Source organism: Pan paniscus, chromosome 1, assembly GCF_029289425.2.
Source record: "Pan paniscus chromosome 1, NHGRI_mPanPan1-v2.0_pri, whole genome shotgun sequence".
Classification (NCBI taxonomy): Eukaryota; Metazoa; Chordata; class Mammalia; order Primates; family Hominidae; genus Pan; species Pan paniscus.
The window spans coordinates 216,472,066-216,488,473 of record NC_073249.2 but is presented as its reverse complement, the minus strand read 5'-3'; the positions used below and the strand labels follow the sequence as shown (position 1 = coordinate 216,488,473).

At 54.5% G+C, this 16,408-nt stretch overlaps 1 protein-coding gene across 6 annotated transcripts; it reads left to right on the top strand.

The window, feature by feature from the left end:
• The first annotated feature begins 420 nt into the window (after positions 1 to 420).
• AGTRAP (angiotensin II receptor associated protein) lies at positions 421 to 15,106 on the top strand. Of its 6 annotated transcripts, none has more exons than XM_008975593.4 (6): positions 438 to 589; positions 10,147 to 10,181; positions 10,470 to 10,566; positions 11,779 to 11,884; positions 12,754 to 12,928; positions 14,420 to 15,106. In XM_008975593.4, the coding sequence occupies exons 1-6, from the start codon at positions 563 to 565 to the stop codon at positions 14,445 to 14,447; spliced, it is 468 nt and encodes a 155-aa protein (XP_008973841.2). In that variant the 5' UTR covers positions 438 to 562; the 3' UTR covers positions 14,448 to 15,106. The 6 variants fall into 6 exon arrangements, with proteins under 6 accessions (XP_003822119.2, XP_008973841.2, XP_003822120.2 ...); XM_063601932.1 differs by lacking the exon at positions 438 to 589 and adding an exon at positions 1,628 to 1,696; XM_003822071.5 differs by lacking the exon at positions 10,470 to 10,566 and having other exon boundaries at positions 421 to 589; positions 12,754 to 12,949.
• The last annotated feature ends 1,302 nt before the right edge of the window (positions 15,107 to 16,408 follow it).

Genomic DNA, 16,408 nt, shown 5'->3' with positions numbered 1-16,408 from the left:
CCTACAGCAAGTCTTGAACAGTACTGGTTTAACAACAGTCCCGATAACGTTTTCTTTAACAACAGCAGTTAGCTCATTTAATCCTCATAAGGATCATATGAGGTAGGTAGCCTAAATAGCCCATTTACACAGGGAAGTGGGAAGGAGAGAGGGTGCCCCCAAGGATGAGACACAAGCTGTTGCCACATCAGCACTTTGCGCCTGGACGGTCCCCCAGTTGTCCTGGCTGCAGGCAGTCCGAACAGTCCGCTTCCTGGAATATTAGCCAGGCAGGATACGCCCTGGGCGACAGAAACTCCAACTTTCGCCAGCGGCCCCCAGGTACTGCCTGGGCGGTGGCGGGAGTCTGGAGCTTGGCTGAAGGCGCGAGCTGCCGACGCCGTCTCCTAGCAACCAAGCGGCGGTCACGTGACCCGCTCCAGCCCGTTTCACGTGGTCTTGAGCTGCGCTGGGGTTGGAGTGGCCGCAACGGGCGGGGCGGGGCCGGGCAAGTTTGTTCCCCGAGTTCGGAGCCTAGGAGCCCCCGGCGGCTGCGGCGCAGGTGCCCTCGGCCTGAGTCGGGATGGAGCTGCCTGCTGTGAACCTGAAGGTGGCGACGGGCTGGGGGGAGGGTCCCCTTTGCGGGAGGAAGTGGGACATTTGCATTTTCCCGGAAGGTGGGAGGAAGGACCGGAGTTTTGGGGAAAGAGGGATGATAGGGAGGAAGGGAAGGTACAGACCCCACGCAAGAAGGAGATGGGCAGGCAGGCCACAGCAGGGAGAGTGATCCAGGCACAGGCCAGCAGGGCGACACAGAGGGGCCGTTGGAGGTGGCAGCGGAGGGCAAGGGCCGCCCCCTCCCGGACTCAGACCCTCCAGCGGGCAGCGCCGGTCCCAGCATTGCTGTTGCCTGCACGCCCAGAATTCCCCTGGAGGAGGAGGAAGGTGCGCGGGAGGGGCTTGTAGGCGGCTCACCTCCCCCGCGCGGGGTCAGGGACTGACTGGGCTTGCCCCCCGGGTCCCAGCACCGTTTCAGGAGCCTCCTTGTTTGCTAAGTCGGGTTAAGGAAATCAGATGTTCCCAAGCAGTTGGTTTTATAAAGTTTACACATCCAGCGCCCTTCTTTCATAATCAAGAAGCGCGAACTCCAACAGAAATTACTTAAAAGCAGAAAACCCCAACTTTGTGCACTGGGGAAAAAGCTGCAGGGCTTCCTGTGGTGTCTTCATTTCCCGAGCCGTGAGCTCAGTCCGGGTCTGGGTGCCAGCGGCTGTTCTTTTTCTCCCCGCCCAGCCCCGCCGCCCACGTGTCTGGGCTCCATTTGCATTAGAGGGGCTAGGGGCTTTAGCTTTGGTCAGGAAGGTGTGGACCTTGGACCAAACCGGCCATTTTGGGTCTTAGTGCAGCCTCCTTTGAGGCAATATCCAGGAATGTCCTCTTACTCATGAATGACAAAGCATTTAACTCCCTGTTGGTGTCTGGGACTAAAGGAACCTGAGAAATAGATGGTTACAAAACAATGGCTTAATACACTTTATTATTACACAACATCTGTGCTATGACTTGCTATAGGCATGTTTCCCTTCTTAATCATACTTGCTTCAGCAAACCTTCCTGAAGCTTCCAGTCAAAGGTGGTGGGGAGACATGGCTGGAGCAAGGGAATGGGCTTGGATGGCACGTTCAGCTGGGAAGAAATTTACGTGACAGCAGCCGAGGTTTGTTGGTATCAATATGAACTCTATTCCAGGCAATGTGGGGTTAACACCAACTGCCTTTTCTCTGATGAGGGATTTGCTTAAAATAATTGCTGACAGAGGATCAGGTGAGGGCAGTGGGAGGGACAGAGCTCTAATTTATGGGCTTCTGTGGTGTGCCAGGTTATTTAATCAAGGCAGCCTTATGAGAAAGCTGATATGGTCATCTTTTTACAGATGAGCAAACTTCAGCTTAGACTGGGTAAATTGCCAAGGTCCCACAGGGAGTAAGTGGCAGTATCAGGATTTGAACCCATAGGGATCAGACTCCAGGGCCAGGTCCTTTCTGGGGTACCAGCTTAGGGCTGACTTTAACGTTGGCTGTTTCTGTCCTTTGGGAGGGCTTAGTCTCGTTGGGGCTTTTTTTGAGCAACTTTTTGGGCCTGACAGGCTAAGAGCATCCACAGGTATGAGCAATGCTGGCTTTCGGTACCCAGGATGAAAAGGCTGGTCCTCTCCTTGACTTGGCAAACGAGACCCCAGTCTCCAAGGGTGTTAGCCGCTACCAGTCAGAGACAACGAAGTGCTGGAAGGCCCTGAGGGGTCAGGGTTGTCAGGTCGTGTACAGGAGATCCAGGTGAATTTGAATTTCAGATCAACAACGAACCGTTTTTTAGTATAAGTAAGTCTCAGGCAATATGTGGGACATATTAACAAATTATTCATGATCTGATATTGGAAATTAACTGGGTGTTCTGTATTTTTGTTTGCTGGATCTGGCCACCCTGTGGAGGGCAGCTGTTGACTCCTTGCTTGTAGGCACTTAGGGGATGTTCTGAGTTCAGAGCCCTTCAGGAGGTGGGGAACTGCTCCCTGTGGCCTGCACTCCCTCCCCACTCCCTCGTTTTGTATATTCCTTGGGCAAGGGCTGAGTGCCTGCTTCTGCCCAGCTCAGCCGGATTGGGCAGTGGTGCCAGGTGAGAAGAAACAACTGCCCCAGGCCCTTTGCACAAAGGGCAGCTCCTGACCAAGCCCTGTCCATGTCTCTTGAAGCTAGGTCCTGAGCTGCAAGAATGACATTGTGATGAGCTTAGAAAGGACTGGACTTGGGTACAGAGGTCTTGTGGGAAGAAGACCTTGGGAGGAGGATCTGGCGGTCTGGGAGGTAGTCGTGTAGCATTTGGGTTAAGAACTCAGTAATGAGGACTGCTGGGATGGAGGGCTGAACTCCTGACAGGCACTGTGTGGAGCGCTTCCCACACCTCTCCACCTCCCTGTACCACTGGATCCACACAACAACACTGAATCAGGCAGTATTGCCCTTCTCTGCAGAAGAGCCAACAGCTGTTCTGAGAGGTCAGGTGACTTGCCTAAGGTCACTAGGTTCTAAAGTCATGGAGCCAGGATCAGATCCACCTGTTCGCCTCCAGTACCCACGAAGTTAACCGCTGCACAACTCTGCCTCCCATCCTTGGCAGCCCTGACTGGTGTCCCTGGGCCCCGGCCACCCTGGGGGATCTCACTAGCATGTGTAACAGGCCACCAAGTGTTTGCACAGGACTGGTAGGAGTATATTCCATTTCTGGGAAGTCCTACCCCGCCATGGGTCCTCTAGTGGCAAACAAAGGGTTTAAGTCTTGGTCTGCATGCCCTGCTGGTTTCTCTTCAGCCTTTCCTTCTCCAGGTTAGACTTCCTCATTTCCATCTGCCCTCTACGGCTCTTCGAGATCCTGACGGTGTAGCACAGTGGACAGAGCACAGGCTTTGGGGGCAGGCAGGTCTGCATTCAAGGTCTTGAGTAGGTTTCTGTGTGACCTTGAGTAGGTTTCTGAACTCTCTCAGTATCTATTTCTTCATTGTAAAAAGAAGTTAAGTACAGTCCCTACCTCCTAGGATGATGGATCCATGGTCCAGGACGTAGTCTAGAATTAGGGTTACAAATTCAGGCTGGGCCAGGCGTGGTGGCTCACACCTGTAATCCTAGCACTTTGGGAGACCCGGGCAGGTGGATCATTTGAGGTCAGGAGTTCGAGACCAGCCTGGCCAACATGATGTAACCCCACCTCTACTAAAAATACAAAAATTAGCTGGGTGTGGTGGTGCTCGCCTGTAGTCCCAGCTATTCAGGAGGTTGAGGCACCGAGGATCACTTGAACACGGGAGGCAGAGGTTGCAGTGAGCCGAGATCGCACCACTGCACTCCAGCCTGGGCGACAGAGCAAGACTCTGTCTCAAAAAAACAAACAAAAACTCTGGCTGGATAGATTGATTCTGACATTTGTGTCTGGGCTCTGTTGTTTGTAAGCTTTATGAATTGGGCCAATTTACTTAATCTCTCAGAGCCTCAGTTCTACCCCATACAGTTACACGGATGACATGAGTTAGGGGCAGTGCAGTGTAGATGCATGGCAGGCAGGTGCTTGTCAGTAGCAGGAGTTGCTGCTGTCGTTGATGATGCAGGATCCCTGCCCCACATAGGTATTTAACAGTTAGTAAACAGATACTTACAGTGACCGTCCAGATAGATGCTTGTCTCTGGCAGTTGAGGCACCCCCGTGGGACAAATGGGTACTGCCTCCGTTTCGCAGAAAGGAGCCTGAGGCCTTGGCGCCTGGACCAGCACCCAGGTTTCCTGTTCCAGCATAGCATCCTGGGACCCTCTGCTGCCTTGGCCCATTGACCCCGGTCTGGGAAAGAGCTGGGCGGCCTCCCCTGGGCTGAGCACTGTAGTGAGAGTCCAGGGGCTCAGGTCCGTCCTTCCTGCCCAGCTGGGAAAGGTCCTGGCCCTGCCACCCGTTTAGCTCAGGTTCCTCCCCTGCTTCCAGCTCCTCTTTCAGGCCATACCTGAGAATCCTGTGTCTCTTTGGCTACCAGGAAGCTCCCCCAGGGCCAAAAGACAGTGGTTTTGTCCTGACAGTTACTGGCCCCTCTTTCCCTGGGCTGCCAGGAAGTGCAGGGCCCGTTTGGCTCAGTTTCTCCCTGGAGCCTTCCTGCACATTAAGGCCTCTCTGGGTGTCCTCCTGTTACACAGATGAAGAAACTGAGGCAGGGGAGGCTTAGGCTTCCGGACGTTTCTTTTCCCAGGGGCTTAAGAGGAGCAAATGGTGCTAACTTTGTTCATATTTATCAAACCAAAGTGACATCACGCAGAGGAGACTGTGTGCGCTAAGGATCTGCAGTATTTCCAGGTTACGTTGTTTTCTTCCCTAACAGAGATGGCAGAGGTGTGGACCCAGCTGGGTGCTCACTCTGTATTACAGGCCCTTCCAGCGCTAGGAAAAGCCTTTACCTCATAGGTTGTAAGCATGACCCTTAGGGTATCCTGCGGATCAGAGGCCCCCCTGGGACTCAGCCTTTCATGCTAACTGCCATTCTTTCCGGAATAATCCAGGGCTCTGCAGGGCCCATTTATTAAAGACCTACTCTGTGTACAGTCTAGGCATAGGAGCGAGAGCATTGAAAATGAAGATCATTTCCAAAACAAGCCCAGAGTGGGAAGAGTTAGGTGTCGATTTTGGGGAGGAAAGGGGTGATGGGAGCTACCTTCCCTCTGTCTCTTTCCTCGGTGTCTTCTTTAAAAGCTGGATGTTGGGACCACTGTGGCTGACTCTGCGGTGTGGCCCTGAGCAAGTTCCTTCCTGTCTGTGGTCCAGGGTTTACTATCAGATGGAGGGGACAGTGGTTAGCTCTGAAGATAAAGATCAGAATCGTCCTCATGCCCAGCCCTGCCTGCCCCCAACTTCCTGTCCCTCCCTCCTCCACTCCCCTCACCTTCCACTCCAGCCACACTGGCTTCTGTTCAGTTTCCAGAAAGTTCTATGCCCCCCTTCTGCCACAGAGCCTTTGTGAGTGCCGCCCCTCCTGCTCAAAATGCTCTTCTTCCCCCTCAGCCTTCCCCATCCCTTCCTCAGAGAAGCCCCTGACCACCCCACCCTCCCAGCCTCCCTGCTGTTCAATCAGGTGCCCTTTCCCTTGCTTTCCTTCAGGATGCTTTCCTTCAATCAGGTGCTTTCCTTCGGGATGAGGGTTCACTGCACCTCCATTCCTAGGGCAGAGTACCTGGTTAGCGAGGTCAGTACTGAGAGCTCAGCTCCGAATCTGCTCTGCACACCTCTGACTCCCCAGGGTGGATGAAAAGCAGGTGCCAGTGATGCTGGGTGACACTAAATGTTTAAGAAACTTAACACCGTTTATCACTTCAGGCCCCTGGGGATTGAAATCCATGGAAGACTACACCTCTCCTGCCTCAGTTTCCCCATCTTTGTAATGGGGAGAGGCCTAATGGCTGGACAGCACAGCCTGGGTTTGAGTCCTGGCTCTGCCACTGGCCTGCTCTGTGACCTTGGGCAAGTTACTTCCTTCTGAGCCTCAGTTTTCTCAGCTGTAAAATGGGGATAATAAGACCTCAGAGGATTGTAAGGATTTAGTGCATTTATATACAGAAAGCACTTAGAATGGCACCTAGCACATAGGAAGCGCTCAATAGTAGACGAAGGTAGGTGAGGTGATGGCGAAGATTCCTTCTAGAGCTAGACTTCTGTAACACACTACTCAGCCTGGTCAGAGTCTCGAGATCTTAAAGTTGGGTGCATCGGTCCTTACAGAATTATTTTCCTAGTCTCTTGGAGCTGGGAAAGGAATTTCTTTTGGGCCACAGAGCCAGGCCCCTTGTGGTTCACTCTGGCCTTGGGCCCTGGAGGTAAAGGTGAAGTATGTCAGCCACCAGCTCTGGATTCCATCTGCCCCCATGTGTGGACCTTTCTCACAAGCCCAAACAGTTCCCAGGTGAAGGCCTGCGCCCCCAGTGGGGAGGTTGGGTGCGCTGGTTTTGGAGGCGAGTTTGAAATTTAATTCCAGTTTTGCCACTTGCTACCTGTGGAGTCTTGATCAACATAATTTATCTCTGAGTCTGGTTTTCTCATCTGTGAAATGGGAATACTAGTACCAGAGGCTGCTGTGAGGTCCAGATAAGGTCATGTGAGACGGTTGGCATAGGGCCTGGCACATAGTTGGTGTGTGGTCAAAAGTAACTCTTCTAGAAATGCTTTTTCCTCCTCTGCCAGAGTGAGTTTGTCTTTCTTTCTTTTCTTTCCTTTCTTTCCCTTCTTTCCCTTCCTTCGTTCCTTCCTTCCTTCCTTCTTTCCTTCCTTTTCTTTCTTTCGTCTTTCTCTCTTTCTTCTCTTTCTCTCTTTCTTTCTTTCTTTCCTTCGTTTCTCTTTCTGGCAGGATCTTGCTCCGTCCCCCAGGCTGTAGTGCAGTGGCATGATCTTGGCTCACTGTACACTTGACCTCACTGGCTCAAGTGATTCTCCCACCTCAGCCTCCCAAGTAGCTGGGGCTATAGGTGTACTCCACCATGCCTGGCTAATTTTTTGATTTTTTGTAGAGATAGGATCTTACTTTGTTGGCCAGGTTGTTCTCGAACTCCTGGGCTCAAGCAGTCTTCTCCCTCCACCTCCTAAAGTGTTGGGATTACAGGCGTGAGCCACCAGACCTGGCCCACAGTTCTTTTTTGCAGGTGGTGAGGGCTCCTTCTGCCCTTCCACCCAGGCCAGAAACCCCGGCCTTCTTCGCAAACCTTGCCCGTGTCTGCGCCAGGACACTGCCTCTGCCCCAGGCATGTGGCATCTCTCCCTTCCAGCCTGACCCCTCAATCCCTTGAGTAAACTTCTAGGGCCCTCATTGACCACCAGGCCCGTTGAAGCTCCCAATTTGGGGCTCCTGGCCTCCCAAAGTATCTGTGCCACCCCACCCCGACCTCAGTTATCTCCATGCCCACCGCCACCCATGCAGGGCCTGGGGCTTGGCCCCACTTTGCCTGGCCGAGCCCCGCTCCTACATTGTGCTCAGCCTGGGTCCCTTCCCTCTGGAAGCTCTTTCTGCAGCTGCCTGCCCTCCCGAGGCATCTGTCTTTTTTTTTCTTTTTTTTTTTTTTGAGATGGAGTCTCACTCTGTCACCCAAGCTGGAGTGCTGTGGCCCAATCTGGGCTCACTGCAACCTCTGCCTCCCAGGTTCAAGTAATTTTCGTGCCTTAACTTCCGGAGTAGCTGGGATTACAGGTGCCCACCACCATGCCCAGCTAATTTTGGTCTTTTTAGTAGAGACAGGGTTTCACCATGTTAGCCAGGCTGGTCTCGAACTCCTGACCTCAAGTGATCCACCTGCCTTGGCCTCCCAAAGTGCTGGGATTACAGGCGTGAGCCACCGCGCCCAGCCCATCTGCCCTTTTTCTTTCTTTTCTTTTTTTTTTTTTTGAGGCGGAGTTTTGTTCTTGTCCAGGCTGGAGTACAATGGCGCAATCTCGGCTCACTGCAACCTCTGCCTCCTGGGTTCAAGCGATTCTCCTGCCTCAGCCTCCTGAGTAGCTGGGATTACAGGCATGTGCCACTATGCCCGGCTAATTTTGTATTTTTAGTAGAAATGGGGTTTCTCCATGCTGGTCAGGCTGATCTCGAACTCTCGACCTCAGGTGATCTGCCCACCTCAGCCTCCCAAAGTTCTGGGATTACAGGCGTGAGCCACTGTGCCCAGCCTCCATCTGCCCTTTTTCTATGTGCTTTCCAGTCAGGGCCTTGTTGATGTCCCGGAGTAGAGACCAGTTCCAGGAGAGGAGGCTGTTATTTTAAGGACACAGAGGACATTAAAAAGGGTAAAATATTGTAGCCGGGTGCAGTGGCTCCTGCCTGTAATCCCAGCACTTTGGGAGACCAAGGTGGGTAGATTGCTTGAGCCCAGGAATTTGAGACTAGCCTGGTTAACATAGGGAGACCTTGTCTCTACAAAAAAACAAAAATTAGCTGGGCGTGGTGGTACACACCTGTAGTCCCAGCTACTGGGGAGGCTGAAGCAGGAGGATCACTTAAGCCCAGGAGTTTGAGGCTGCAGTGAGCTGTGATGGCGCCACTGAACTCCAGCCTGACCCACAGAGCAAGACCCTGTCTCCAAATTTAAAAAGAAAAAAGTAGAATATTGCAGAAATCCAGAAAAATAGCCAGGGGGATTTTGTTGTTGTTTTTCCTTACCATAAGGCATACCAAGCTCTCTCCCTGTAGAAAAGTCTCAGTGGTGTCCCTCGTTGCACTTGGCATGAAGCCCACGCTCCTTCCCGAGGCCCTCAGGCCCCCGTACCTGTCCCCAGCTACCCTCCCTTTGCCCGCTCTCTCCAGCCACAACAGCTGCTTTCCCCTCTGCCCCCCACAGTGCGCCAGCTCCAGTGTCCCAAGAAATCACCCTCACGTGAGTCCCCACCGCTCCGCTTCCCATCGAGGCCTCTTCTGATTTCAGAGCAGATTCCCTGCATTCCACAAAGGAGCCTCCCACCCTTGTGTTACAGGAAAGGGGTCCCGATCGAGACCCCAAGAGAGGGTTCTTGGATCTCGCACAAGGAAGAATTCAGGGCGAGTCCATAGAGTAAAGTGAAAGCAAGTTTATTAAGAAAGTAAAGGAATAAAAGAATGGCTACTCCATAGGCAGAGCATCCCTGAGGGCTGCTGGTTGCCCTTTTTTAAAAACTTAATTAATTAATTTATTTACTTATTTTTGAGATGGAGTTTCTCTCATCGCCCAGGCTGGAGTGCAATGGCACGATCTCGGCTCCCTGCAACCTCCACCTCCCAGGTTCAAGCAATTCTCCTGTCTCAGCCTCCTGAGTAGCTGGGATTACAGGCACACACCACCATGCCCGGCTAATTTTTGTATTTTTAGTAGAGACAGGGTTTCACCATGTTGGCCAGGCTGGTCCTGAACTCCTGACCTCAGGTGATTCTCCCACCTCTGCCTCCCAAAATGCTGGGATTACAGGTGTGATCCACCGCGCCCAGCCTGGTTGCCCATTTTTGTAGTTATTTCTTGATAGTATGCTAACCAAGGGGTGGATTATTCATGCCTCCCCTTTTTAGACAATATAGGGTAACTTTCTGACGTTGCCATGGCATTTGTAAACTGTCACAGTGCTGGTGGGAGTGTAGCAGTGAGGACAACCAGAGGTTACTCTCGTGGCCATCTTGATTTGGGTGGGTTTTAGCCGGCTTCTTTACTGTAACCCGTTTTGTCAGCAAGGTCTTTATGACCTGTACCTTGTGCTGACCTCCTGTCTCATCCTGTGACTTAGAATGCCTTAACCATCTGGGATTGCAGCCCACTAGGTTTCAGCCTTATTTTACCCAGCTCCTATTCAAGATGGAATTGCTCTGGTTCATACGCCTCTGACGCTTGGAAGGGGTGTGTGTGTCAGCTGCCCCATGGGAGGGGTGAAGGCATGAAGCGGCCCCTCCCTGGCCTGGCCTGCTTTCTTCCTCCTCCTTCACTCCTGGGCCACCTGCAGTTGCTGGTGTGCCTTTTCAACAGACATTACCGAGGCCCTCAGAGGTGCCAGGCGCAGGGGCGTCCTGTGTTTTCTGCACCCGACACTTTCCTGCCTCTGTGGTGGTCATGTTCACAGACCTCTTCTCTCCCCCTTGTTGTGCCACAGGTGATTCTCCTAGGTCACTGGCTGCTGACAACCTGGTAAGTGACTCTGTGGGGATCTGTGTGTCTCCTGCGGTCTCAGGGTCTGTGTCAGCCGGGTCAGGTCCTGGTTCTGCCGTGTTTTAACCAGGTCACTGTGGGCCAGACAGCTCTGCCTCTCCGGGTCTTGATTTCCGTCTGTACAATAGGCATAAGGATTGCACACCCTGCAGGAGCTGGGAGGGAGACATGGAAGTGCTCATCAGGGCTCCCCAGGGCCTGCCCCACAGTGAGGCCTCAGCACTGCAGCTTGATTTTCACCTTTACCATCTCTTTTAATCTGTTGAGCTTCTGGAGACATTTCTCTGCCAAACCAAGACTGGAAACGATTGAGCTCACCTGTGCACTTTGCAAACTTCGAAGTGCAGCGCACAGGGCAACAGCTGTGAGTAATGTGAATTGTAACCATCATGATTCACGACCTTGAGAAGCAGGGCCAAAATACAGATTTCTTAGTCACACTTCCCCAAGATTCTGAGTTGGTGATTCTGGGCTGGGACCCAGGCACCTGCTTTCTTAAAAGCAAAAGATAAGATGGTTTATTCAAAGACCTATTGAACCAAATGGCACTCCACACCTGCCTTGCACATGTCTTCTGCATGTTACACTTTAGTGAATGTCCTATAAATCTAGGAAGCGCCCGCTGCATGCAGGGGAAGGCAAGGCCCAGTGGGTTTGGTAATAAACGAGGTAGACTCAGTCCCTGTCCCCCTGAGTCTTCCTTGCAGCACAGCAGGGTGAGCAAGAGCATGGCCTCTCCAGCCAGACTCCAAATCCCAGCCCCACTGCTCAGCAACTGTGTGACCTTGGGCAAGTTACTTAACCTCATTGTGTCTCAGTTTCCTCATCTCTAAAGTGAGGGTAACAATAATACTTCCTTCCTATGGTTATTAACATAAATGTACATGAATGAGTTAATTTAAAACAGAACCATGTTAGGTACTAGCAAGTGATCTGTGTTCACTATGATTTTGATTGGATTGACAAGTCAACAATGTCAGTATCAATACCCTAAAAATAGAATAGGGCGGGCCTTGTGTTAGGAAAGTGACGAACTTGTACTTAGCACCGGTGGGCGAGGGAAGGAGTCTCAGGGTGAACATTCGAGTCTCAGGGTGAATGACAAAAGGAGGGCCAGGTGTCAGGGTAGAGGGCGCCTGCCGCACAGGGCAGTGGCTGGGAGGTCAGTAGGGCGAGGCCGTGTCCGGGATCCCACAGGCCCCTTAGGCCCTGGTGAAGAGTCTGCATTTTATTCCAAATGGGACAGAAAACTGTTGGAGGATTTTTAGCAGAGGAGTGACAGCATCTGACTACATTACCAGTTGCTGTTTAGAGAACAGAGTGGCAGTCAGGACGCTGGCACAGGGTGGCTGAGGCTGTCATCTGCCAGGAGAGGGAGGTGCTTTGGATCTACAGGGACACAGCCAGATCCAGGGTCTGGGTGGGAGGCGGAGCCCATGGGATTTGCTGGCACACAGCCGGGTGGCCTCGAAGACTATGGTATGTTCTGGGAGGAGGCCCTGAGACCCCGGAGCAGGAGGGAGGTGACCTGCGGGGTGGTGGCCGCCTGACGGGACTGAGCTACCTCTTCCTACAGGGGCTGCATTGTATTCTCAGGCTCCTATGCCTGGGCCAACTTCACCATCCTGGCCTTGGGCGTGTGGGCTGTGGCTCAGCGGGACTCCATCGATGCCATAAGCATGGTGAGCCAGGGTCGGGGAGAGGCGGCAGGGCTGGGGGCCGCAGCACAGGGCAAGACATAGCCTGGCTCTGCTACCCCGTCCCATCCCAATCTTCCCCCTCTTCCTTGGGCCACCACTTCCCATTGTCTAAAGCCTGTTCATCAGCCTCCTGGGCTCCGGCCCATGCCTGTCTTCAGGAGCCCAGCCTGCTGCTCTTCTTGTCTGGCATAGAGAACCCCAAGTCTGCCATTATCTCCCTGAGGAAAGCCATGGGGTGGGTCCCACCAGTGCCTCGGATTAGCCACTTCGCAAGAGCAGTGGAACATCCCCTGTAACCTCCCTCTGCGGCTCTCTTTTAGGGGAGGGGATATGGCTGGGAGACCTGGTCAAGAGGGCATTCCACTACTTTAGGAAGTAGAGGTGACCCTGCCCCACTGAAACCTCCCACAGGGGGAGCTTCTCAGCACCCACGGGGCCCCGTGGGGCAGTGAGCACTCCCGCACGGGCTCTTCAAGCCGAGGCCAGGGCCTCAGGATGACTGAGAAGAGATTTTCTTTGTGTTGGAGAAGGACTGGGTGAACTCCAAGGAACCTTCCTCTATGGAGGTTCTAGAGCCAGGTCTTGTGCCCATCATGGCCTTGGAGATGACGGGAAATGGGTGGGGAGGGAGGCTCTGGTGTAACCGAGACCTGGGCCCCCGGCATCCCTGCCCCCAGACTGCAGTCTCAGCCAGCGGCTCCCCAACGGGGCCCTGCCTGCTTGCTTGATCCATTTTCCCGCAAGCCCCAAGGACACAGCAGGGCATGAAACAGCTTCCCATCCGGTGTATGGTGGGGGAGCCACGGAGCGTGCTGGGGGTGTTGTGCTCATCAGTGTGGTGTGTCTTGCAGTTTCTGGGTGGCTTGCTGGCCACCATCTTCCTGGACATCGTGCACATCAGCATCTTCTACCCGCGGGTCAGCCTCACGGACACGGGCCGCTTTGGCGTGGGCATGGCCATCCTCAGCTTGCTGCTCAAGCCGCTCTCCTGCTGCTTCGTCTACCACATGTACCGGGAGCGCGGGGGTGAGCTCCTGGTCCACGCTGGTGAGGCCACCACCTCCAGCCAGCTCCTCACCGCTCCCGTCTCTCCCTTGCCTGGCCTCCAGCCTCTCCCTCAGTGAGCCAGCCTTGCCCCATGGGGCCAGGGCTGAAGGTGCAGGGAGAGTGTGGCATGGGCGCTCTGTACCAGGCTGGACAGGTCCAAGCTCCTAGTCTCTGCTGCAGGAGCCCAGGGGTCCCCTGGTTGTCCTGGTCTGCCGTGACCTTCTTCTGCTGTGAAGCTGAGGCTGGGCCCTTCTCTCAGCCCAGAACACAGGCACAGCTGGGGGTACCATTTAGTTCCCAGGGGCAGCCCTGGGCTGTCTCCATCCTGAGAGCCACGGGCACCTACAGGTCTCCTCTCTGTTCTCACCGGGGCCCATCACTGGAACCCCATTTCCGGCCACATGGGGTCTTCCCTCTCCTGCTGCAGAGACTGCTAGGTGGCCAGGGCAGAGCCCGTGCCAGTGTAGGCTGTGGGAGCCTCAGTGAAGATAGCCCTGAACAGGGAGGGGGCACTTTCCCTGCCTACCAGCCCCTCCCCACTCACCCAGCCTTACACCTGCCCTCTCCCACGCCCTCTCTGAACTCCTGTACTCCTTCTCCTGGTGGCTGAGCCATTTGCCTGCTCTCTGACACCTCTCTCTCTCTTCCTTTCTCTCTCTCTTTGAGAGGAGTGGAGGGAGGTGGTAGGGTGTGGCCTTCTGCCTTTCACTCCTGAGATGAGATGCCCCACGTGGCCTGTGACTGCCACCAGCTGGTTGAGGGTGGGAATGGCCTGGGGCTGCCCACAGTGGCTGACCTCAGCACTGCCTGGGCCTGCCCCCAGGCGAGGGGTGCCAGAATGTTTCTCCCATTGGACAGATGAGGAAACTGAGGCCCACATCCTTTGGGACTTGTTCAGGGTCCCGGGATGAATGTACAGAGTAGGGGATGGGAGTGAGGCATGTGGCGTACTCGGAGCCCTACGGCCCTGCCTTGGACCCAGCCCCAGCCTCCGAGGCCATCTGGATATGGTAATGTGGTGTCCTTGTACCTGGGAGGGGAGCTGGAGAGGAGTGCGTGGGCCCGGGGCTGATGTCCCTCTGCCCAGGTTCCTAAGCACGTGCTGCCTGGGGAAGCCCATGGCACAGGGGCCAGGAGCCTGGCTTTGGACTCGGCTGCCTAGGCGTGGGTCCCAGCATCATCAGCTTTGAGCTGTGTGATCTCGGGCAAGTCACTTCATCCCTTTGACCCACAGTTTCCTCATCTGTAAAGTGGGGACAATAAAAATACCCGTCGCACAGGGATACGGCAGGATTGAATGAATAATACATGCTAAAGGTTTAGGGCCTGGGGCTGCTGCCTCTGTCTCTGTGCATGGTGTCAGGATGCCCAGCCCGAGGGTGGCGGGGGTGGATCTTGGGTTGGACTCAGCTGAACATCCCGAGTTCTCACCCTTCATTTTTCTTTCCCACCATGTCGCCTGTCACCTAGGTTTCCTTGGGTCTTCTCAGGACCGTAGTGCCTACCAGACGATTGACTCAGCAGAGGCGCCCGCAGATCCCTTTGCAGTCCCAGAGGGCAGGAGTCAAGATGCCCGAGGGTACTGAAGCCAGCCACGCTGCACCCGGCCCTGCCCCGGGCCTTCCTCGTGCCTGGGAGGTCGTTCTAGGGATGCTCCTGACCTCCGTCTCTTGGATCTAAGATGGAATGTGTCCCCAGCTCAGGGATTGCCTGAACCAAGAGGCCAGGAGCCCCCATGGGCCGCCCAGTACCATGCACACTCCTGTCCCGAACTCCCTGAGGCCTCCCCTCCCTTCAGGGCACCCACTGGTTCCCAGGCTGGAACCAGGGTCTCTCTTTACCTCCTACCCCATGGTGGCACCACAGAGGCCCTCAGCCGAGTCCTGCCTGAGTGTTGCAAGCTCAGGCCTTTAAGGACTGCTGATGCCCCCTCAGGCGTCCCGCAAGTTTGCTGGGCTTTGGTGGAAGCCCTGAGAACTTCAGGTCCTGCTCAGCCCGAGGAGCAGTCTGGCATGGGAGTGAGTCCTTCTCACTGCCTGGTCACTTGGTGCCTAGGGATGCAGGGCTGGAGGCCAGAGGTGTCAGCAACACTGTGACCCACCACAACCTCCAGCCTCCCTTTTCAGAGCACAGCATTAAAGTTTGGGGAATTCTGTAGATGGGCTGTGTTTTGAGCCACCTTCAATCTCCTGGCTGGGCTGGGGCCTGGCCTTGTTCCTGGGAAGATGTCTCCTGCCAGTTCCCAGGTGGAGCCTGTGCTGTGCTGCCCCATTCTGTCATGGCAGGAGGAAACAGGCATGTGCGTTGGCTGAGCTGGGCTTGAGCCTGGCTCTGGCCTAGCAGAGGCTATAGGAGAGAGAGACACTGGTGGGTGTGGTGCGTGGGCATCTGTTTCTCTGAACCAGATGACCCAGGCACTCTTTGGAATCCTGCTCTGCCACTTACTAGCTGCATGCCTTCAGTGTCTTCTAGAAAGGGTTGGTGCCTGCTCCAGGTGTGAAGTGCCTGGCGTGAGGAGGGCTCCCTAAGTGATGGTGAACTTGTTAGCAGTGGACCTGCTCCTCGGGCCAGTGACGATGCTAGGTTAGGAGGCAGGGGCGACCTCTTCCTGGTGGCCCCTGTGTCTGGTCACAGCTGACTTGGGCTGACACCTCCAGAAGTTCCCCAGGGCCTCGGCCCACCCCACGGACAGGTCTAGCTATTCACAGCTTGCTCTTCTGCCCCCTGGGCACCAAGTGCCAGGGCTTTCCCAGGCCATCCTGGCTTGTCCCTGGCACAGGGTCAAGGCCTAGTGCACAACTCCCATTATTCTCTTGCGTCCATCTGTCAATCAAAAGAGGCTCAGTACCTGCCTGGTGCCGAGCGGGCTTGGGGCTGCAGTGGTGACCTTGGGAGCCTGCTCTCAACCTAGCAGTCTTCCCACCTGGAGGATTACAGACAGAGGCAAGAGCCCCGAAAGAAGAGGACATGGGCCTCTGGGTCAGGGAGGAAGGCTGCTGTGGGGAAGGGGCTGTGCTCCAGGCAGAGGGCTGCTGAGCAGCTGCAGTTGTGAGAAACTGGAAACAGCCTCGCTGTCAGGAGACGGACCAGTAAGCCATGGTCCATTCATTACAGGGAGTATGGACCAGGAAGCCACAGTCTATTCATTGTAGGGAGTATGGACCAGGAAGCCACAGTCTTCATTGTAGGGAGTATGGACCAGTAAGCCACGGTCCATTCATTATAGGGAGTACGGACCAGTAAGCCACGGTCCATTCATCGTATGGAGCACAGTGCAGCAGTTACAGCTGTTAAACCAGACCTATTTCCACCAACGTTGGCCCCCCGCAAATGTGAACAAAGCAGATTGCAGAATGGCATTGGGATGAATTTTCAGACCTCACAGCAATGCCATATGTTGTTCCTGGGTGTATGTGCGGTAAAATAGAAAAGCATGGACTAGAAGGACACCTGTCAGGT